Source organism: Prenolepis imparis, unplaced genomic scaffold (assembly GCF_030444845.1).
Source record: "Prenolepis imparis isolate NDT839.2.m4 unplaced genomic scaffold, iyPreImpa1.0 SCAF_1, whole genome shotgun sequence".
NCBI lineage: Eukaryota > Metazoa > Arthropoda > Insecta > Hymenoptera > Formicidae > Prenolepis > Prenolepis imparis.
In genome coordinates, this window is record NW_028141159.1 from 5,940,207 (window position 1) to 5,965,251 (window position 25,045).

A 25,045-nucleotide genomic window follows, 5' to 3' on the forward strand; every position below is an offset into this window, starting at 1 on the left:
AACCTTTTGAGACACGGCCAGTTATGTCAATGGACGTCGTCATTGGCATTAAAATGCGTCGTGACTGTAAAGGCGATGCCCGAAGTAAGGTCCTAGACCGCCCGTCGTGTCTTGAGGTCGTCGGCGTCGCGTCCGCTTGATTTTTCTCCGTCTATTTCCGTCCGTTGTTTTTACAACGCACATCCCTTGCATCGCAAGTTTCGGAAGCACGGGCGTGCAGGGACCACGGTATATATATTTAGATAGAGAAGGATGAAAAGGGCCACCCCCATGCACACTGATTCCGAGAAATTATGAAAAAAAGCATCCGGCTGCTGCATTCCCCGATTTCCGAGCGACAAAAGGAACCAAGTCGGCTTGCAATTCCTATTGCTTGCGCTCGAATGCATCGGTAAAGCCTATCTTTGCAATATTCCCGGCAAAATCGGAAGATTTTTCATATTTCAAAGATGGTCCAGTTTATTAAGAAATATGAGAACCCGTTTTAATTAACTCTCGAATTAGCAGTGATACAACTCTTCATAATTCACAATCATTTATCGATTTCTCTTAAAAACGTCTTATAATTTTTTAATATTATATTTACTTCATATATTTTTTTTATATTTTATATTATATATTATTCACTAGATTATATATATATATCTATTTTTATTTTTTTATACTAGTATTACACGAATAATAATTTTGAGATCAAGGTATCTTCTCGATTGTAAGCAAACATAGGCTTATGTGAATGGTCCTTCGTACCAACATCGTTTCCGACAGCACGCAAGCTAGATAAAGGAATAGGAACTCTCAATAGAAATGCTAATAGAAGGCGGCAGGAAACGCTCTTGACCTCGCATACGTAATGTATTTCCTTAGTGTAAAATACGCAAGAACGAACATATTCCGACGACGCATTTATTTTTACAATCGACCTTCCAAAAAGGATAATCAGCCTGCAAGGACGCACCTGTGGCTATTTACATACATATGCGTACCTTATATGACTCGTATAGACATTCACCTTTAAAGTATCATGTAAAAACAGTGTTTAATTTAATTCACATTAAGATAGATGGAAGTTTGACATTTCTCTATTTCTCGTTCTATTTTTTTCACGCGATTAATTTAATTAAGTATGGTCTCGCACTTTGTCTAAAAAATACGAGTATTTGACTAATCATAAAGAAAAATAATTGAATTGAATGTTGACAGTCTTTATAATTATAACTTAATGAAAATTATCAGAGTTTATTTAATAGAATCGAAATGAGCAGAAATCCGATTTCTGTCCTTTTACGCTTTTCTACATTTTGACGTCATAGAACGGTACCAGTCATCATGCCATTTACGATAATTCAACGGCAGCATCGAGTTTCATCAACTTTCCACTCGATTTCAATTAACTGCAAGAAATTTCAAGGCCGCCGACCTTGATTCCGCTTCCTTCTAATTGCTTCCATATATTTATGTTACGATTTGCGCATTTGTATTTTCTCCCGCAATTTCAATGAATATCTCGATAAACCTGAATTTTCTTCAATTTTATTTATCGTTAAAATAAACGTAAATAAAATAACGTAAAACATAAATATCTTTCTAAATCAATTATTGCGTATATGTATTGTTATGTTTTTTATACGTATCAAATTTCTTTCTTGATTAGTTTTTAGTGAACTTTTTTATTCTGATACAAAATTATTTCTGCAAGTGCAATTTAATTGTTAAAATTATATATTAAAATCCTTTAATGTATATCGTCAAAACATAAAGGATTCAAATTGTCCGTCATAAGATGTCAATACAAAATTTATCTTCATCTAGCAGGAAGGATTAAATCGATCATGCGTGATCGATCGCGCATATAACACAAAAGGCTTGTTTTCTATTCCGGCACTGATGAACTGGTGCAATAAGTTAGAATGAGACAAGTATATTTTGTCTCACTCTAACTTATTGCACCAGTGTGCACAGTTCAGCCAGTGTAGGAATAGAAAACGAGGCTAAAATTGCCGATCGGATTTGCATTTATCATAACGCGACCGATAACGCCAACTCACTCGAAGGAAATTGCCGATCCCGTTTGCGCTTAACAGCGCTTTAAGGTAACTGATAGATTCGCTGATAAACTCGGTAACGAGCGACTCGTCGCCGGAGAGCTAACTCGCCCTGCCACGCGCGTCAGAAAAGTCGACGGACAATCGTGTTGTCGGGAAAGCCGGGCTCGTAGCTCTCCCATTAATTGGCTCATTAATGCGGCCAGCTTCCTCGGATCCCCGGGATCAACCTCGATCGCGCGCGATCTCGATTTAACGCGTTTGACCGCCGATCCAGTTAACAAGTAAAAAATCCCATTTAAACACATCGCAAAATCGTGCCATTGTTTCTTATAAAAATATTACCTAAGATTATACAATTAAGATATAAATAGAAAACAATAGAATACAAATAGAAAAGCGATTATTAGATTATTAGAGTCAATATAATATTTTGTGACAAGCTTTTAATAGTGCATTTTTCACATAAAATGAACAATTCCTGTGTCCGAATACTTTAGTTTTATTTGGTATCTATATATATAAAAGTGTACGAAAAAAATAACATTTTTATTTATATGAAAAAAGTTTTATTATCCTAAATTATGGGCAGTCTTAATGGCTTCTATCTACATTTTTACGATACGATATTGCTGTCCAAATGAGTCTTAAACTGTCTCGTCTTAAATAGGCTTTAAGGTCTGCAAGGCGCAACATAAATTCTAATTCCGAATGAGAGAGGAGCGAGAGAGAAAAGGCAGATAGCGACAATTGTGGTTAATTAATAGCGCACACCGCGAATTCGCCTGGAATTCCGCGACATAATCCGGAATCCGCGATATAAGAGAGAAAGAACACACGATCTTCTATTTATGTAAAGATATCTATAGGATTACCATCGAAATGACGTCGATCGGCGCGAAGCAACGTCGACTCGGCGTCCTTGCGAGGAGAAAATCGCGAGGTCCTTTCTGAGAACATTTGCGCCGCAAATAACTACTTTTCAGAAATAGCATACGGACGATTATATATATTATTTTTAACAATATAAAAATCTCAAAATTATCTCTCGCATAAAATAAATGGAGGATTAAAGGATCTTAGTAAATAAACATAAAACGATGATTGAGTTGTTTTTACTGACTATAACATAATTGAAGAGTTAATAGTTTTGGATCGATATTACACACGGTGGCACCATACTCGAAGATAGTGCCGACTTCTATATAAGGCCTACCATCGAGGCGCCTGGTATTTGTCATTTCCGACAGGAAAGGCCGTGCGCTGTCGCTCTTGGCTTCTTTCGGAATATCGCGATCGTGATTAATATGGAGTGCCTGTCGACCTTTAACTGCATGACAAGTGCTATTCTCTAATTTGTTTTAAAAAATGCTTTTCGCGAAGCTGCTTTAATATCGATAGCTTCCTTTTGCACGTCATATGATTTACGGTTTAATAGATTTAATAAATTTATTTTCGATTGAGCGATAGGTATATATTTGAATTGATTGCAAAATTGAATTATTATTATTATGAGTTAATTACTTCTGACAAAAATCAGTAACCGGAATAATTGATGATAAATGCACATCATATTTTATGACGATCAATTTTTGATTTAAAAATTTGACAAATCTCGGAAACTAAATCTGTAGTTTTTAAATACTAAAATTTTAATTTCTGAATATATAAATCCGAAAGAAAGAAAAGAAAGCAAATTTTTAATGTCTATAAATTATAATATTCGCGAAAATAACGTTTAGTGTATAAATTATTATTAAAAGATTATTCAAAGAAAATGTATACAGAATTTTAAATAGGTTTAAATATTTCTCAATCCCATCGCTGCATTTCATTTACGTTAGACTGCGATGCATATTGCATGCAGACGCCTTCCTCGTCATATATAAGCGGAGTGCAAAAAAATCACAGTCTGTAAAAATCGTCGCAAACGATAGAAAAAAGAAAGAAATATAGAAAAGAGTCTCCAGAAGTGCCAGTATCGAGAGCACTGTGGTTCCTTATCGTTTCTCGTCGCGTATCTTATTATGCTCCCCGCTTGGCCACTCGTCACGGCTCGTAAAGTCGATATATGCAAAAGCACTGCTACCTCGCCCTCCCTCTGTTTCTGCTTACTGCTACAACCCAATCTACCCCCTGCCCCAGGTAAGAAATTCCAGCACCTCACTTCGAGATCTGCCGTAATCCTTAAACCGGATCAAGACTAAAGTGTATTATACTTTGCTTTAAAATTTGAATATTGTATCTAATGCTGAATATTGAGGCTCATATATCGCCTTCTTCTCAATCTCACTTAATTGCGATGTTTCAATTAGACTTAAAGTGCATAGTACATCAGTATTCAATACAGTATATATTTTTTATTTTATCTTCTCTGCTTTTTTTATTATTCTTTGTTTTTTTTATTTCTCTTATACTTTCAAATTAAGGAAAACTTGTTGATTCATTAATATTATAAATGTATGTATAACATAATCTACGTATGTCTTACATTTTCAGCGAAAATAAATCTTATCACAGGATTTAAAGCTATTAATTAATCCACGAAAAGAGAGTCTTAAATATATTTTATCAATTCTATCGAATGCAAATAGATGAGAGAAATTACTTATTTCGCGCAATGTATGATTTTTTGCTTTTAACGTCACAAATAAATATAATTGCTGATCGCGCGGAATCAGTAGTATTAATACGTTTATAAGGATCCGTGCATGATACCGTCTTACCGCGGTCTGAATCCGGCTTTAAGGTGCATATGTCCGATGCGACTTTCTCCGAGTTGGCACCTATAGGGAACGCACGCACGAGCTGCCGCGGTTTTATCGTTCTCTCCTACCTACTCTAAATATCTCTCTTGCATGAATTTATAAGGACGACGCGAGCCGACGTGCTGCTAATAACGAGCGCGGTTCAGCCGATACCCCGGCATTTATATACGAGCATCGCGCGCCGATCGGATACTCGTCGCGAATCCGGTGGGCATTATATGAGCTCGCGCGACGGGGCCCTATGGCGATGAATGGAGCTCGTTTCGATGCCCGACTCGAGCAACCGAGCGGTGGATCGTCGTCGTAGATCAGTGAAAGTCGGGCTTGATCCGGACAGTTCCACGATCGGCGCTGGATCGCGATCGATCGCGCAGTATCGTTCCGGGAAATATATTACGTCCGGCGTCACGTTGTAAAATACAATAAATAAAAATTTAAATATCCATGATGTCTGGATATTATAGAAGATTATGTTGTAGAGTGACATATATTTTAATTAACGAATCAATAATAATATAGGTATTGCGCCGATTTTGGCGATTTTCTTTTTGCCTTCTTGTTTCTCCGCAGTAATAAGAACTATTTGATAATATTCATAACCGCGTTATGTTCTATCGCCATATATGCCGCGGTACTTACTTCGGCTCGTATAGTTGCCTACAAAATGCGCGAACCTTACGCTTATTATTTCCACGCAACTGTGGCCTGGCATGAAAGCGTCACGATTGTCGACCGCATTAATCGAGTAATTAAAGCATTATTCATTGTGTCCCGCATTTTTTTTAAACGCCCTAATTTGCCGTGCCCTTAATGACTTGTTAAAATTGCTTTAATAATGCCCGAGCTAATAAGTTGACACAAGTGTATATGTATGCATATATCGTCGACAGTCGATTGGTCACGCTACGAATGACTACTCTATTCGCCGCTGCAGTCGAGTGGATCGTGTGGGAGATACAGATTGTATGCAAGTTCTCTTTTTTTTTTTTTTTTTTTCGTTTCAACATCGTGTCCGTAAGAGCCAGCGATTTTAACATACAAGTTGCAGCCACTTGTCGATGAAAAAAAATATACACGCTGTCACAAACATATAATTTCAATTTCGCAAATCATCTGTATTAGTCATACATGCAGAAACACAATGTTATTATAAATAACAGTCGAAAAAGAAAAAATATGTATCTATAATACTTTGCGAGTCAAATATACTGCTGTTTGCGAAAATTGCAACACCATAAAGGAATAATGATATTAGCTGTGTTGCAATTTTTACAAATAGCAATGTATATATGAGATTCACTATCGAATTATCATTAAAAAATATTAATATATTAAATTTATTTAATAATAATTTAATTTTTAACTCTTTTAATAATTAATTGAAAATTGATATTAAATTTCTTTTAAGATCGCAAAATTAACGTCAGAAAAGTTATTATTAATTTATGTTTATATGTGATTCAAATTTTCGCAGACATTAATCAGGCATTAACAGAATAATGGCGATACGGCATATTTTAATAAAAATGTAGAATGAAAGGGCTCTTTAACACTGCTCTTCACTCTTCCCACTCTGCATTAAGCTCAATCGTAATTCACGCCACGCAGGACGAAGAGCTTCCGCTCTTTACCACGCAGGACGTCACACACATCCTTCTTCCTCCTCTTTACAATGCACACGTGCAACTTTGATGCGTTTTAGCGCATGTCGCGTGCGCGTTTGTGAATGGGGAAAAAATTTTGACAGGAAATCGAAAGCATTTGTCTAGCATCATCGGAACTATATTTTCACATTTTTAATTTGCACTTATATTTCGTGCCTATATTATTAACGTTAAGTAACGTCTGTTATGTAAGTTTTATTGTAATATTTTTTAATATATAAAATATAAGAGTTTAATGTATATAAAATATTTGAATATACGATAATAGAGAAAAAGGCTTGCAACTTATATATTCGTTTCGAAAATAACGATTTGTCGTAAAATGTCCAAAGGAAAAAATTATCTGCGCATATTCTAAAAGAGTTATGTTACACTGTTGTGTATGTGATCATACTTTCACGATACCGTGTATAGGCGGATGTTTACGGAGCGGAGAGAAAATAAACGCGGAAAGAGCCGGAGAACGTGACAATCGTGTTCTAGGATTGAGGCCAATGGGTATCTCGATCGCGGGGGAATTTTTCGACGATGATAGTCGCGCGATAAGGATCGCCTCGTTATGACTGTACGAGCGCTTAGCCGCACGGATAATCGTGCTTCCGCGATAGTTATAGCTTAGGCAAATCATTCGTGACACTTACTTTGCATAGAGCGACGCCAGTGTCCAGCCTGTCCATAAAATTGTCGAGATTGATCCTGAGCTCCGGATATAGGGCGTTTAACCATTCAGCCAGGTCCTCCTTCATCGCTATCAGGTATTCCTCCGAGGATTTGAACGGTCTGTACGACCTACCCTCCAGTAGCACCGACATGATTTTAACAATTTGAAAACTGAAAGCAGAGAGATATTACATCGTATTAAAAATTTTATATAAATTATATATTAAACTTAAATATTAAATTTATATATTTAAAACTAATTCTTGCTTTTTTTTTACTGTAGACTCTTTTCTGAATTCACTTTTGTATCTAAATATTGATTTAAATAAATAAAAATAAAAAATCTTGAAAACTTTTTCAAATTATATTATTAATTTTATTTTATCTATTCTTTTAAATTTAAATATTACGTAATAAATTAATTATTTCTCATTATGTTGACACACTGTTTCACTGTTAATCACACAAGTGTTTAAATTTTCTGTCATTTTACACTTTCGATTTACCGAGATTTCTGCATCTTATATAATATTTTGTCGCTTCTGTTTGCCTAGAGCATTCAGAGAGAACTAATGTAACTGAAGAAACTTCGGTCCTACTGTGAAAAGGGAAAAACTTCTCCCTCCCTTTGAAAGTCCCGAAGGACCAGGGTTACTTTTAGCTAGAAAGTGGGGAGCTTAGTACAACTTAGTACAATTCGTAGAATTCTTAAATTTTCAAAATCTTCAAAATTTTATTCACTTTGACTTTCCTTTACTGCATTTTTAACCAATCTTATAGAATATTCTTTTTATATGCATCTATTTATTTCTCTATTTTTTCAATTTTTTTTTTTCTTGATTCTCTATTCAACGTTTGATTATATATGTTATTTCATATGGCTTATTTCATATGAAATGCAGAGAATGTATAATATACAGTACAGTTAAAGAAGACAAATTATGTTGCGTCCTAGTTTGCGATAGATATACGTGTTCAATTAAATTTCTATGATTCTTCGTAAACCTCGAAACATATCGAAAAAAACTATGATCAACGTTATTTATCGTCCCGATGAAAGCTACATTCGTTATGTCCGGGAACTGCAATATGCCGCTAACGGAATCTCGATTCGTTTTCTCACGCGATATTTCCACGTCTAGATACCGTTGCGTATGCAAATCCGCGGGCATTATTTCGCGATACAAGAGGCAGATTATAAATATCCGATGAATAAAAAAACGCGAAGCCAGACAATGGCCACTCCGGGTGTCGTTGTTGACAATGGCGCGGTCAACCCCGCGATATTTTCCCCATGGCTCATCATACAGCCACCCTATGTGTATGTATACATATATGTGTCTGTTTCGATTACATTCTGCCACAATACTCGAATCACGTAATTTCTTTGATTTATTTTTCCCATTTTTTCTCTAATGAATAACAAGTTTGTTATATTATTTTCGCTTTTTGACCTAAACATTTTTCATTGTTATACCTAATGTGTTATGTGCTTGGTTATGTGTGTATTATATTCTAGAAAAATTTTATCTACAGATGTGTACCCTATATATCATCACTGTCGACAATTTCGTTTCAACCAAGCTGTCCACTTATATTGTTATTGTTTATTTATATTTTTAAAATCCTCAACTTTCTTTCAATTTTTCATTCCCTACTTTCTCTTTTACAATAGATTTATTTCATTTTTAAACACAAGAAACTTGTCGTCCATTGAGTCGCTCAATCCCTATTTTGTTTCGGGCAGTGACGCACATAAATCTCCAGCAGTATTGTGTACAACTCATCGAGTGGTGCACAGGTTAATAGTATCGAGAACTCGCCAAGTCTTAATGTCAGAAGTGAAATCATTGTAAGACATTACTCCAATGAAGCCAACGTTGAATAAGATCGCGTCGCAGAATGACGTTTCGACGTGTTCGACTTTCATTCAATGAGAATCTCAGTCCGACGCGACGAAGTAAAATATTTAATATTTGATAAATAAATCTGCACCACGCGCTCAAATTGATTAGTAAAAATCCAAATAAGCTCGGATAAACTTACACATCTACATTGTCGGAATTAAGAAAATTTTCGACAATTAAAAATAATTGTTAGCTAACAGAATCTCTATTACGTAAAAATCTTCAACAAATAATATTTTATTATTTAAAAATGGATAAAACAATGTACAAACATATTTTTCTCCTTCCAACAATTCTGAGATCATGTGCGATGTGCAAAAAATTAAATACTCCCTCCCACTATCTAAATATTTTAATTTTCCAACCGCCAGCATGTGTTGACCAGAGAAAATAATCGTGGGAAATGATCCACACACATGTGCCGCCGGGATAATATCTAACAGCGATAAAACGCTCCATTCATAGGACCCCATGAAGCTTCATTTCGGTGTGGTCTGAGCCCCTCTAATTCAACGAGCCTTCGTCAAGGGTTGACCGAAACTGGTTTGAAAATCATGGTTCAGTAATACGCAAACACATGACGAAATTCAATTTAACAAAGAATTTTAATTAGAAAAAATTTTAATTCGAGACTTAGCTCAAATTTAGAAAATAAAACATGACAGCGGTTAATCGACTTTTCATCAAAGAAACTTATCAGCTTCAACTGCTCGAAGAAGGTATAAAATATTCGAAAGGAGATTTGACGACTCTTTAAACGATCGGACCCTATAATATAATTTATTAATTACATAATATATATATCACATACAAAGAGTGATAGATGAGAGAAAGAGCGGAATAATAAAAAGATATCGAAAAAAATTGAACGAAAAAGGAACCGATGCATAAAGAGGACACGGAAATCGATCGAGAATGCGTGAAACGAAATATTCGTGCGCCGACAGCGACGATCACGGATTATGATTTACAAAAGGCCGCGAAATATCATTCTATCGCGTTTCTCACGACGCGATGCACCCGCGTCTCGCTCTATATCGTTGGCGCCTGTTAGCCGCATGTTACACATCGGATGCATATACGCTGTTTGAAAATGCTAAAGTTTAAATCGATAGCGAATGAGTAGAACGATTCGCGGAAACGACTCATTTGGAGCAAACAGCTTGAATGTAGCGCTCTATCGATTCTCCTTTGACGAACGCGTGGAATAATCCACGATATACGATTATCTTGTATCTGGAATGCTATGCTCCGGATATAGACTTGATAAAATGTATTACGATGTAGCCATATTTAGTTTGACAATTTTAAACTCAAATGATCAAAACACACAGTCCTTTGTGTGACTTCAGAAGTTGAGGGATATAAATATCGAATAAAATATTATGTTATCTTAAAAGAAGAAATTAAAATTTTCTCGATATACACAGTGAGTGAAAAACGAGGGTGCATCTGTCAGCGGCTGGTGGCTAATTTACGGGTTAACTTACAACCTTTATTGCCACCCGCGAAGCCGAAGGTCGCTAAATCACAGCGGGGTTGCGAGCCTGTAAAACGTCGTTACACTCCGCTGGAGTTCGCCAGAGTTGAGTTTTATAAATGTCAGCGCAGCGCGAAGGAATCTATTAGAGATTCGCGCGAATGCACCGTGAAATTTAATCCTTAAACACGCGCTATCCTTTTCGTAGTGCGTTTGAAAATTGATAGCGTCTTCCTTTATTTAACGCAAAATGAATTTAACGGGATTTTATGAATCTCTTCTTTCGCGCAATTCTGACATAAATAATCGATAACTTTATACGTGTTAAATAGCGAAACGCGCGTTTCCCTCTTTGACGCCGAAGTAACACGGGTGCCGATTATCGACGTTAATGTTATCAACGTAATAATATTTCATAATTTATGGCGCAGCTAACTTTGTGATTATATCATATATTACTAGCTATATTATTACTGTGCTTTTCAGATATGAAATTGACATGACAAATACTAATAAAATTCTATAAAATCTGTATTTAAAATCTTGTTACGATTTATTATTTTAAAATCGAATTTTATTGAAATTTAAGAAAAATTTAAAAAGATTATAGAATATTAATAAAGAAATTATATAATACGTTTTCGTATTATATTGCAGAAAAAATATTAAGATAGAAATTCCGGGGATATATATATATATACATAGTAAAAATAATATTTTTCAGATTAATATCACAGAACACTCGACTGTAAATTTCCGCAAAAGTATAATAGCATTTCCGACATACGCAGCTTTTCGTGACACTGCGTATAAATGCCATGATGCACCGTTATGTCACGTGTAGCGCACCTTTAAAGTACGCTCACGTAGGTAAACTTACGAATGCGCTTTCATAGGGAACGAAGCGTGCGCGCGATATCCATAGGGCAACCAACTCTTAATATTCCGTCCCTTTCGTGTCTCTCGATGGAATAATAAAGAGCCGGCGAGACTCGTGGAACCCTTTCTTAGCGATATCAGCGCGAACAATAAAGTCGTGCATTCGGAAGATATACAAGCGCGGTATATCGTGCGAGGATTTTTAAGAAACTCAGTCTCGTTACTCACGACAAGTCACACGACGTGAATTAAATCTTTCGAAACATCTTCCGTGCGCTGATATCGTAAAGGACGACGCAGTAACAGAGATACGGTATGGCGGATGAACGGGATTAAAGAGAAGCGCTGAACCGGATTAAATGAAAAAAAAAAAGAAAAAAAATATATATGTAAAGTCCTTACGAGAAAGCCGCGTGTTTGGCAACGTACTTTATTATCTTTATGAGTCGTCCTAACTTATAGACACGCACACATGCGTGCACAATTCTGATCTCCCCACGACTTACTTAACTAACTCTCCTGATCGCCAGGAAGCAGTTACTCTTATGTCCTATTACTATAATTTCTCTGGGGCGCGCGCGAGTTTACTTTAATCCGATTCATCCTCCCCTCAGTCTCTCATTCATCGTCGGTTACGATAAATGTTATGCATGTCATCGTGCAGTTATGTAAACAGTAAACAGGAATAATATATATATATATATATATATATGTAATATAATATTCACATATTATATAAATGGTAATATTTTAAAGGGATCTGCATATTTTTATTATATATATTGCGCAAAATATAATAATATTTATTTATATATTTATATCAAGATTCTATTTTAAGTAAAGTTCTTTATGAATAATTATGAACACAATTTCCACACACAGAGTTCTCTTCTTTTCACGATACTTTATGTCCTCGTAATCTTATCATATTCTTTATAATTTTGTGATTTATAAATACACCGATATACATATGAGAAGCATACGTGAGTGTTGCTCGATTGCCGCTGGCCGCAATTTAATCGCGCACGTTAAAATAATGTTACGTTATGCGCGATCAATGCGACGACAACATTCTTGCGTCGGACCAAAGATAGCACCGATATATTATTAAAGGAAAACAAGATCGCGATAAATTGAAAGTCTCGCTGCGTCGTAATTATGGCGATGGTCGATGTGATAATTTCGCGAAAGGTAAATATAGAAAACGAATCCGCTCGGGACGTATAATGCTCGTTTCATACAAGCGCAATGAGGCGCGCCACGCAATTAACGGTCATTTGCTCTTTTACAGCCCATTAAATATCAACTATGTCTTTTTTTTTTTCATCGCGAGAGTCGTCCCACGACAGGATTCCGCATAATTATTCACGGCTCGATAAATCGCATCACAATTTCATTTTCGATAAATGTATCTAATAGCAGAAGTATCTTATCTAGGAATAAGGCACAAAAAAGTGCTCCATAAGCAATAAAAAAAAAGTGCAAAACATCCATGCACCTCATCATGAACATGAGAAAAACATATGACTGATATGACTTGACATACAGAAACATTCAAAAAATTTGTTAATTTTGACAGACTTGGGGCAAATTTACTTTTGTAATTAAATATAAATACATCGAGTATTTTATAAATATGTCTTTCATCTGCAAAAAAAGATATTATGATTTATCTGTTCATAAATTGCATAAGATATGCAGAAGAGTATTTTCGCAATAACGTGCAACGACTTTCGCGCGAGTAACAACTTGTCATATAAAATATCTTCTCTTAGAACATTTATCGTAACATAACTATAACACTCTGCTTTTATCGCATCGTAACTGCAAACATTCTACAATTATCCAAGTGCTTTCAATGTACCGAGAAAAGAAATTTCAGCGGAAATAAAGAGAAGGCATAATGATCATCGCGAGGTACAAGAGAGATTAAGATTCAAGATATTATCGTCGTTGAGACGATATCAAGAATTCACTTCACTTATAAGAAAGAGAATATCTCTTTGTCCGCGAGAAAGAGAGAGCTCGTTTTAAAAATCCTTATTAATACATATATATGTATAACGATGTTTAAAAATATAAACATAATCCTGTATACAAAACACATCGGTACTTAATGGCATCTGTTTTCAAAATAAACACAACCAACTAATATGCTCGACGTCATTTATATATTTCCGTCTAAAGTATTATTAGGACAAACATTATATTTAAATTTTCGTAATGACAGATTTTTCGTAATAATTTGTCAAGACTCCAAAGACTCAGCAGATTTTCTAAATTATTTTATAAATTATTTATGAATTATTATAACTTTCTATAATTATTTTCTATTATTTTCTTTATATATTATTGTATAAATTATTTTCTAAAATAATTTATAATTATATATCGCAAAAATGGTCGAAAAAAAAATAATTTCAGTACCTCGAAAGAGATTTATATATGAATTGCAGTTTTTCGCATTCACAATCAGCATACAATATGACAATTATCCCGATGGACACTCTATATATACGGGAAACCGGATGCGTAAGCCGGCGCCTGTTCTCTCTCTCGTGCGCACACGCATCGAGTTGTTACGAGATGCATAATTGCGCTCGGGCGCGCGCAGATAGCCGGACCGATAAACGATCCAGAGCGCAGAACGTCGGCGTGTCGTAACGCCTAACGATTTCATTCATTTCGCGCGCAACGGAATGAACCTGTTCCTGACGACCACGACCACGACGACGACGACGACGACGACGACGACGACGACGAACCCGATCGGTTCGACTACGCCCGCGCGTGTAGCCGAGCGCGAATGCAAATCCGTGTCGCGCATGGTCGCGCATGGACCACGGTGCGTTCGCCAGCGAGAAACGCGATATCTCGACTCTACGCGCGGTCCGATAATGTCCGGAACACATCGACTCCGAAGTCGTTTATCATTACGCGCCGGCCCGTAAAGTTTCCTTCGAGCGCGAGATTGATCACCTACCGCCTCGGCCAGACTTATTGCCCTCTTCCCTCTCTTTATACGTTTTTCTCTATTTCTTCTTCTACTCCTTTCGCGAAAGCGAATTTCCATAACTGTGCTCGCACGTGAGCTCCGTCTACGTGAAGTCGAATGTCAAAAAATGAAAAAATACCGCGCCAACGAAAGATAAAAATCGATAAACAAATGTCAACGCGATCGAATATAAGATCGGCAAATGAGAGAAACTTTAAACATTTTTGGTTTCAAAATCAACGTAAAACCGTTCGCTTCTGACATTATAATTTCTCCTCCTGGGGGCACAATTCGCGTACATATATATACCTAACAAAACTAGCGGCACGATTTAATTCCCCTTCGCAAAAATTACATGCTTGCTGATTGCTCTAAGGATCATGCTGTCATCGGAATATCAGAACGTATATACGTAGGTACGCGTTGAAATCCAACTTAATCCGATGCGCGAGATCTCTTGGAGAACGTACGTCTCTCTTGGAGAACGCATCTCGACAGCACATATAGCTCGCGATACGTGCAACTGATTTTCCGGCGATGCGATGACAGCCGTTCATTAATCGCGACGTTTGCAATGTTGCAATCGTTGGCTGGTCGGCGTCGAGAGCGAACGAGAGACCGAGATTTAACGAGAGAAATGTTTCGACCGTATTATCGCCGTGTTAACGATATTAAACCTTTAACAAATCGCGTAAGGGCCCCGTGTGTTCTTGCGCGAGATAAATCTTCTTTTCTCTCTTTCTCTTTATTTCCAGCACTGATTTGTTGCATTTAACATGACAACCACGTACATTATCGCAAATTTATGATTCGTGTATCCCCATGCATATATGTATGTATGCATTAACAAGATAAAGCCGATTCGCGAGTCGGCTGTTTGTTAATCATTTTCTAAATATGTCAGTCGATTGTTAAACTATTTTTATCTAGTACTCATTATTTTGTCGTTTTTATCTAGTTATATTAATTAATCCTATGCATTGTATGTTTTATTTATTTTGCAATATTTATATAAATTATTTATTATGCAATATTTGATTTTTATTTAAAAATTAATTATTCCATTAAGCATTGTAAAGAGAATATTATTTTTGTAATTCTTTGTTATATATAAAGACGAATCAATGATAAATGTTTACGCGATCACTAAAAAATTAAATGATAATATTTTCGTTATATCTCTTGTTATATATTACTAGATAAAAACTATTATTTATTCCTTATTTATCCATTATTTCAATTACTTTACTGAATTTATTTGTGTTATGCAAAATAAAGCGCAATAAAAGATTGCTCATAAAATATTTATTCACAAATCCTTTTTCGCGAGCTTTGCATCTTTCGATCAAGAAATACTTTGCATAGGGCGAGTGATAAGTTGCATATCCAGTCACTGTATAAAGTGCATTTGCTCCGCGCTGCGCTGAGGCAAGTAGCGAGCGCGCGGTTGTTTGCTGCCCCTCTTGGAAGAAAATCTTATGAATGAGCGGGTTCCCCATTCACTTTTAACCAGAGAGGAGCCGTAACGAGCAGCACGCTATTCCGAAGCCTCGATGCTCGCGCAGCACGCAGTAGATTCTCGCGTAAACGCGTGTGTTGGCGCAATAGAATTCGAGCAATAGAATGGTAATAGTAATGCAAATATTGTTTGTCGATCGTGTGATTTTAATCCTGTGCAATGTGCTCAGCGCAATAAAGTCATTTATATTATCATAGAATAATAATGATACGAGAATAATTGATACATTTATTAAAATAAAAATATCGATCATTGTAAAAATTTAATTATATTATAATAGTAAAAATGTACACAGAGAGAGAATTTTCTCTTAGAATTTACATTAAAAATCATGGTAATCGTGGAACAATATGATAAGGAAAAAATTTTATGAGAATTTCTTTGATTAATATTTATCACAATAAAAATAATAATATCTATTACAATAAAATATAAAACATGTTTGATTAATTTTACCATGCAGTTTAGTATAATTAATCAAACATGTTTTATATTTTATTGTGATAAATTAATCAAAGAAATTTTCATAAAATTCTTTCTATACCATATTGTCCCACGATTATTATGATTTTAAATTCTAAAAGAAAATTGTTTCAGTGTAGAAATTTTTTAAAATAAAAGTAATAAAAAAAATTATTTCTACGATTTTTTTTTTAGTTATCGTTGAAAGAGATGTGTTTTCTCGTAAAAAAGATCAGTATTATTCTTCATTAAAATTGCTTTCAAATGTATTATGCAAATTATTTCTTACGTACACAAATATATATATGTCCCATAAAAATGTTCTTAAGATTAAACAACGCACAAAGTGCAAGTGTATTTCGTGTATGCAAAATCGATAAAGATCAAAGGAAAGTTCAATGCCATTCAATAGAATAGAATCGCGGTACGCGAGCATCGTCATGCCCGTCATTTATTATGCATTATGCCTACGTTTATTACTTATTATCGAGAGAGCGAGAGAGAAAAAGAGAGAAAGAGAGAAATATCTTGTTGCGCGATATGCAATTCACGGGACTGACTATCTCACGCGACAAAACGCTTTGTCTCCATCCACTTATCTCGATCATCTTCGCTCTAAGGGTATACTCGCGCCTCCAGCGAGTAATTGCATCGGCAATTCGATCGTCGCGAAATTATCGCGCTATTACGCGCGCGCGAGTCATCATCCCGTGGGCGAATATACTCGTCAATCGTAAGCTAATCCGCGTATCGCCAGTCTAAATTGAAGATTCATCAAGTTTTTGATCTTATATTTTCTGCTCTTTCTTTCGATATATTTGCAATTTAATATTAATATGTAATCGTACAAGAGAATTTTCTCTTAGAATTTACCCTGAAAATCATAGTAATCGTGGGACAATATGGTATGGAAAGAATTTTATGTGAATTTCTCTAATTAATATTTATCACAATAAAAATAATAATATCTATTACAATAAAATATAAAACATGTTTGACTAATTTTACTATGCAGTTTATCAAACATGTTTTATATTTTATTGTGATAGATATTATAATTTTTATTGTGATAAATATTAATCAGAAAAATTCTCATAAAATTCTTTCCATACCATATTGTCCCATGATTATCATGATTTTCAGAGTAAATTCTAAGAGAAAATTCTCTCTGTGTATATATGTATATAAAAATTAATATGTAAGACATAATTGATATAGTATTGATTTCTTATTAATTTCTTCGAAAAAATATCTTTCAATTTGAGAAGTGATCACGAGTGCTAACGGATTATTCGATTTCTAGACATTGTTTCTGTAATACACAACATGAGATTATTCAATGTAAAGAAAAACACGCGATCTGTAATTTAATTGCTCTCTTTAATGACTTCTAATTAGTTACCATGATGCAATATTTCCTTACAATTGTTAGAACAATGCAGTTTTCAATGCAAAAGTAACTTCAATGAGAAATTAAATAAACGGAATATGAAAACTGTATACTGTGTGGGAATAGTATAAGATAAATATTGATTAATTATTGTTAATTATAACACACGTATCACTTTTTGCGAATAATTAGTTATACAACGTAACAACACTCATAATTAATGTAATTAAATGCTTATGAAGCAGAACTTCCTTATGATCGAACAATGAAACTTTCTCTAAAAAGACTATTCTAACAGGTGATTAGGTAGCCAGAATAGGAAGGTATAATGGCACAAAATTATATAAAATAATCCTTTAATTAATTATTATCCACGGCTCTATAATGAAATTAGCATACTGTACTCTGCATAGTATCATGATGCATTATTATTTAAATATAATGTCCTAATAGTATATAATACACAAGAACAATAAGATTAATAATATTTATAATCTTATGATAATTTAATACAATAATTTTTTAGAAAATTGATTTTATTTTTTATTCTTCGAGATTATTTTGTTTGTTTAATTATCGTCTCGAATATCGATTTCAAGTTAAAATCTAACAGTAATATTGTGTGACATGATTCCTTATCAATGTCGCTGGATAAGCGAACTTACCAATGAATCATCTGTGCTATGCAACAGATGTAATACAGTTATTCACATTTCTTTACATTAATGATAGATTAGATGCTCCAATTCTCATTCAAACGGCATAACTTTCTTATTATAGAGGATGCGTTATAAGAAAATTGTGTATATTGTAACAAGAAATTCCACAGTTATCGAATGCTATTTCTAATCTTTCTACAGAGATAATTCTATTCAAAGAGACGTGACGATGTAGGAACCCGAAAATATCAAAATTGATATACAGGGTGTCCCGAAACTACCGCGAGATATTTTAAAGGCAGATTCTCTGGCCAATTTAAAAACGATTTTTCCTCAGCGAAAATGTCGAGGGAGACCATCATTTTTTGCATGTTCCCAATTTTTGTCATCATGTATCTTTGTAACTAAGCTTTAAATTAAAATTCTATTAAAAGAAACTTTACTTAAAATTAATTGAAGAATGTGGATTTGTTAATATTATATTTCTAGAGGACTCAGTTTACGAGAAACCCTTTATTTTTAATCGCTTATAACTCGAAAATTATTGGTGCCTCGACATTTTTGCTGAGGAAAAATCGTTTTTAAATTGGCCAGAGAATCTGCCTTTAAAATATCTCGCGGTAGTTTCGGGACACCCTGTATATTACATAAACTATAGATCTATTTAATAAATACTCAAAGATTTATCAAAGATTTTTTTTAAGTGAAAATTTATATAAATCGAAAAATGTCATGATAATTTTCTTATATTGTTAATATTTAATATATCTTCTACAATATCGCGTTATCTCTGTTTGAGATAAAAGATATATTATATTCCTTAAAACGATCTTTCATTGTGCGTAAACAAAACAGTTCAAAGTACGCCAATCACAAATACCTGTTAATATTAATACAATTCAATCGTTCGCCTTCGGTGTCAATCCAAGTGACGTATCTCGATTACTCTTTTGGCCCCCGGAACAAATCAATCATTTAATAGCTATCTCCGATCGATGTTGGCAAATAAGCGTGGTAAAAACGCGGCCATAACCCATAACTTCGCGCACCTCACTTCAAGCACATATAAGAATTGGTACTTACGCTTGCCTCGCGAATCCAAGGAGATCCTTCTTCCCGACACCGGATCACCACGATCCGCGGAGAATCCCGCGAGGATCCCGATCTCGTTTCACGACAGCGCAGCGAATCTTTCACTCATCGAGCGGAAAATCCAAGGTTCGGAGCCGGTTAAGATTTCCCGGCGACATACGCGAATATAGGCGCGTATTCGCGCCGCCAAACTATCCTGCCGGAGAGACGAGGAGCGTCAAGGAGCGATTTTACAGCCGGACGTGGGGGACGTGGTGTATTTGTTCTTGTTATCTGCTGCTCGAAAGCGTTGTCGGAATCTCGTTGTTCGTCGTCAAACGGTTCAAACCGCAATGCCGTACGATACGTCTCGCGGGATATTGCGCGCGCACTCCATACTTACGCTGCCGCGTCTCAATCATAGACTGAGGCGCCTAGAGACAGGCCGCCCGTATAAATGCGCCGCAGCGCGAGCGGTCGAAGAGCCGCGGGCGGAAAGGAGAGGGAAGGGATCGAATTGATTCGCCACGACACCGCGAGGGGTCACTAAAGAACATACCGAGACATGACTATAAACAAAAATTTGACCCTTTTATTACCAATAAAAACAAACACACACTGTCATAGATATACCTCAATCCTCCGTATATATCAACAGAAAAATGTTCTCTTTCCTCACGCGAGATCTTTTATTTCTATTATAATTATTTGTCTAATAATTTAAATATTAGATATATATATATATTTTTACAAACGATATATAAAATGAGACATCGTTCAATAATAGATATTCTCTACTTTTTTGAAAACGCAGACATGTAGATTTCTTTTAGTACCTATTATACAATATTTTATTAGTTATAACAAATATAACACATGAGGCATTATTTATAACAAAAGCGCAATTTTTTTATATGTATTATGTCAATATAATTATATCATGAAAATCTTATTCATTCAATCGTTGATAAATTTATATTTATAGACACCGATCTGATCAATTTTCGGTAACAATAATTGGAATATATTTTTATATTCTTTATATGTATATATCTTTTTATTTCAAGAGAACCATTATACAAAATAATTAGTTGAAATAATAATATAATAATTACAATATATTTTCATTAAAATCATTGAATGATAAATATAAGATCAATTTTAACTATAATAATGACAATAATAAATAATATTACTTGGAAAAATTAACAAATTAAAACTTGATTCATAAAACACATTTGATCAATTATCCTTTTATGATGTGCATATATTATGAAAAAGGATATTTTATATCTATTTTATATTTTACAACTTTGAATTTAACATATAACAATTTTATATTTTTGCATGTAAATAAAATATTTACATTTGAAAGAATTTTACTTTTGCTTTTTGCACAATATTATACAATCTTTTTAAACGACTTTTTATGCAGTTTCAATCAGCAGGTGCAATTATACATGAGAAGTGAGAAGGGAGACAGTTATGTGGTGAATTACTATGGAAACCCATATGTGAAACTTTGTCAGGACACAAAGCCCGACAAATGTAGTTTCCTAATAAAAACACACGACACGTCTACGCGCAAATTTGTAAAAAAAAACTCTTGAACTTTTACATTAAATTATTTCACACTTTATTAAAAAATTTATACTTTACGCAATATTTAATATCCGCAATTGCGTGTGTTATAATGAGTAGAATTATTTGCAAGGAAGACAAGAAAGAAAGGCGAAATCCGTCATGTGGAAAAGTGCGCTCTACTGAAAATACGAATTACAGGAAATCTCTATTGAAGTTAAAACAGCAAGAGTATTTGATGGAGAAGAATCTCGCTAACTTGATGGAGAACATGAAACTGGAACCAGAAGTTCTACGACCTGTTTTGCATAAAATGAGTGACATCTCGAAAAACAGGTAGGCAGAGAAAAACGAAGTCGATCTTAGATTGCGAGTTATGCATTGCATATCAAGTTCGTTCACGCGATATTTTATTATATCGATTTAATTTAAATATTTTTTTAAGACAAATTTTTCTGAATAGCATGAGAAGACGTTTGGAAGAAATTTTCGAAGAACTTCAATCAGTAAAATCTGCCACGAATTGTCCCGAAAAGATTCAGAAATTAGGTAAACTATAATTTTTACACATTATTTTTCGTTAATTGTGCTGCAATTTCTACGTTAAAAATTTTTATTTAAAATGTCAATTTAATTAATATCAATTACGTGCATCTTGTAATTAGAAGGAGAAGTCGTTGTTCAATATTTACAATGCGAATATAAACGTTTATCTAGACACAAATGCATACAAACAACGGCTCGTGAGACTGTCGGAAAAAATTCGGGACTTCAAGGAGTCTTGTCAACTGCAGACTTTGTCGCAGGAGCAAACAACTCTCGAGTCTGAATTGCGCGAATTTGAATCGAATTTGCATAAGTATGAGAGCGCAATCGGTAGCAAACCGACATCTGCCACATCTTTTAACAAGGAAAATAAAAAGTGCAACGATTATAAGGGGATCCAAGATTTCCACGCGTTAATTGCTAAAACAGGTACTCGACACATTTGCATTCGCCTACGTATAAATAATTAAAATATACAGCAAAATGTAATTCATGGCGTTATATTGTAACACGTAACGTGTTTGAATGTATGTGTTAAATTAATTTATTAAAAATTCATATTAAATCAAAGAGAGAGTATAAGTTATATCTCTTATTCTTAATTTTGTTACTAAACTCTAGTTTTCGTATGCAAAACTTGTGTGAGATATTTTTATCATATTATTTATTGTAATTCGTTAAGTTATGTATACTTATATATATAATGTGACACCAAAGCCACATACCTTGCAGGCTATACCGATAACTGGAACGACGAGGATCACTTGCTGTTCCTGAAAATGCGAAAGAAATGTCGCAGCATCACCACCCTGGTGGCTGCTATTCAAGTCAAGTGTCCGGATTTAACTGCGGAAACCATAGTGAATCACGAGGCTTGGTACAAGATTTATCTGAATTTACGTGAGAAACAACGATCAAGCATTAAAGAGTGGCGTAAACAGAAAGAAGTGGAAAAGATGAAAAATTGCAAGAGCGAAATCGAGATCGAAACCTTGGAAGACACTTTACAAGAAAAAACAACTTCCAATATCACGGAAAAACTGTCTATACGCGTGACTGACAAATGTGACAAAACATTAACAAAGACTTGCGATTTTGTTAAGGTCAATAACGTGGATCGAAAGAAGGAATTAATAAAGCGATGGAAAATTGAGAGAGAGAATAAACGTTTGATTGACGAGAAACAGTCGAAGATTCTGATCGACTCGAAGCTTGCCACTCTAGAAAAACGCAAGAGAGAAAGATTGAAGAACATTCAAGAAGCTTTAATGGAGTATCGCGAGAGAAAATCGATAGAAATTTCTTCCAAAGCTTCGAAAGACAACTCGGAACCAAAATACAATCCGATGTTGATCAAGGCTTTTAGGTGATGTATAATATCAATTGTTTTCAAAAAACCGAAGGATTTAGAATTTAGAGCAATAACATATGTATTAAATAATGTTAAATAGTGAAAAGTTACAATTTTCTCAATTCATGTTTATCTATACCTTATTTGTGATTATTTACGAGATTAACAAGAAAATCCTAATATTATTATAATTAGAAAAAAATTAATAATCATGATTCTAATAAAAAAATTTTAGCTTATAGAATGCTGTTAATATAAATTTTATGAATAATTTCAAAACAGAAAACAAGATGAAGAGTACACAAATAGAAAGAAAAGTTTGATAGCTACTAAATTACAAAAATCTACCAAAAATCGGATGGCGAAAATCGCAAGATCACAATTAATGAGAAAACGAGATTACTCGACTTTGTTGAATTCGACCAAAGTGTGGAGAGAACGATGCAGAATGCAAGATTTTAACATGAATGAGCCGAATAAACTGCAATATATTAAGGATGTCCCGCGTTTGTATGTTTCGTTTGGAAATAATATTTCTTTTTATGTATGTAATTATATATCTAATTATATGTCCTCACTTTTCAGATATGTTCAATGGAGAAACAAAGAATCGACGGAGATCAAGGATGCCTTTTCGTTAAATTGATAATATTCTTCTTTTAGTCAAAGTACCTTTTTTGACGAAGAAGGAAATACAAATCCCCAAAAAATTGGTATATACTTATATTTATTTTTCTTTACGAACGTATCTTTCTGTTTCTTTCAGATGATGTACATAATAAGTTATGAGTAAACGAGTGTTGATTTTATCCAGAATTGTCCGTTGCATGTGTATATTCGGCTTTACAATTATATTATAAACCGCTCTATAAATCTCGTTATTTTTTTATTTATTATTTTCAAGAGCAGAAAAAGGATGAAAGAAAGAGAAAGGAGAAGGGACTCTATCTTCGCCAACGTCGTCTCGGATAATTCCAACCCTCGGAGCTCTCTTTTACTCAAATATATATAATATACTTTCTATTAATCTTCTGTTCGTTATAATTCGATATTTTTTCGTTTTAGATTACCAAATACAAAAACATAGGTGATAATATATATATATATATATATATATATAATATGTATAATGCTATAATACATAAGTGTGTCTCGTATCGCGCCGAGTACGATAGTCTGTTCGCCCGCTATATTTTTAACTTGCTCTTATCAATTATTTTACTATTATTAATTACTATATTTGTTTACATGTCGCGGGTTAATCCTACGCGACGCGATATGATGGCACTTTCCGTTCTTTGTGAGAATATGCGCAAAGACCTTAAAACGCATTCTTCTTTTTCTCTCTTTCCGTCTCTTTTAGACACTATTATATATATTTATGTATATCTATACTTTTTGTTTATATATATATAATATATATATATATATATATATATATATTATATATACATATACGTAGAAATATAATTATTTAGAATTTATAATGCGCACCGCCTAAAAGAGTTTGCTTATTTATAACAAACAATAATAATCGTATTTAATGCACGCTCTCTTTCAGTTACATTCTCCGTCTCGTTCGACACACATGTCTCATTCGATTAATTATAACGTCTGTTACAATTTCTCTATCACTAACTTCTCCGAAATCTAGACGATAAATATGTACATGTGTGAACATTTGTACAGCGGAGTTGTCTTTTCGTCCTCAGTAACGTATCACAACGTAACATTCGTTTGCTCAGTCAATGCAAAAGTTCGCGTGTAATTACGCCCGATTTTTTATACGCTATTTTCTAAAATATTCTTCGCTTCATTAATGATAACTTTATCATCCTCCTCTGAATAATAGCGGTTCTTCTCGATATTTGTTTCGCAATGACGCGCCTCTTCTTCTTAGATAAAAATTTCGATTCTTGAATATAAAAGTCCAAACATTGATTATTATAGAAAAGAATTTTCACCGAACAAATCTGCATAATATTTTTTTAACGAACGCTTCGAAAGAATGTCTTACAAGAAAGATTATTGCGAATTACATATACTGATAAAATAAAAATGTATAATC

The 25,045-nt window shown here is 34.3% G+C and overlaps 2 protein-coding genes across 2 annotated transcripts in view; one reads left to right on the forward strand and one right to left on the reverse strand.

The window, feature by feature from the left end:
* Window positions 1-19,918, reverse strand: part of LOC145943563 (GAS2-like protein pickled eggs) — a 60,272-nt gene extending 40,354 nt beyond the window's left edge. Inside the window, exons 1-2 of the mRNA XM_083051161.1 lie at window positions 19,512-19,918; window positions 7,119-7,308 (exon numbers count right to left, since the gene is read on the reverse strand). Coding sequence (XP_082907287.1) covers window positions 7,119-7,289 — 171 coding nt within the window. The 5' untranslated portion in view covers window positions 7,290-7,308; window positions 19,512-19,918. The remainder of the gene's footprint in view (window positions 1-7,118; window positions 7,309-19,511) is intronic.
* A 1,253-nt stretch (window positions 19,919-21,171) lies between these two features.
* LOC145943618 (uncharacterized) lies at window positions 21,172-23,826 on the forward strand. Its single transcript, XM_083051269.1, has 6 exons — window positions 21,172-21,416; window positions 21,544-21,629; window positions 21,798-22,055; window positions 22,359-22,992; window positions 23,260-23,487; window positions 23,563-23,826. The coding sequence occupies exons 1-6, from the start codon at window positions 21,193-21,195 to the stop codon at window positions 23,621-23,623; spliced, it is 1,491 nt and encodes a 496-aa protein (XP_082907395.1). The 5' UTR covers window positions 21,172-21,192; the 3' UTR covers window positions 23,624-23,826.
* The last annotated feature ends 1,219 nt before the right edge of the window (window positions 23,827-25,045 follow it).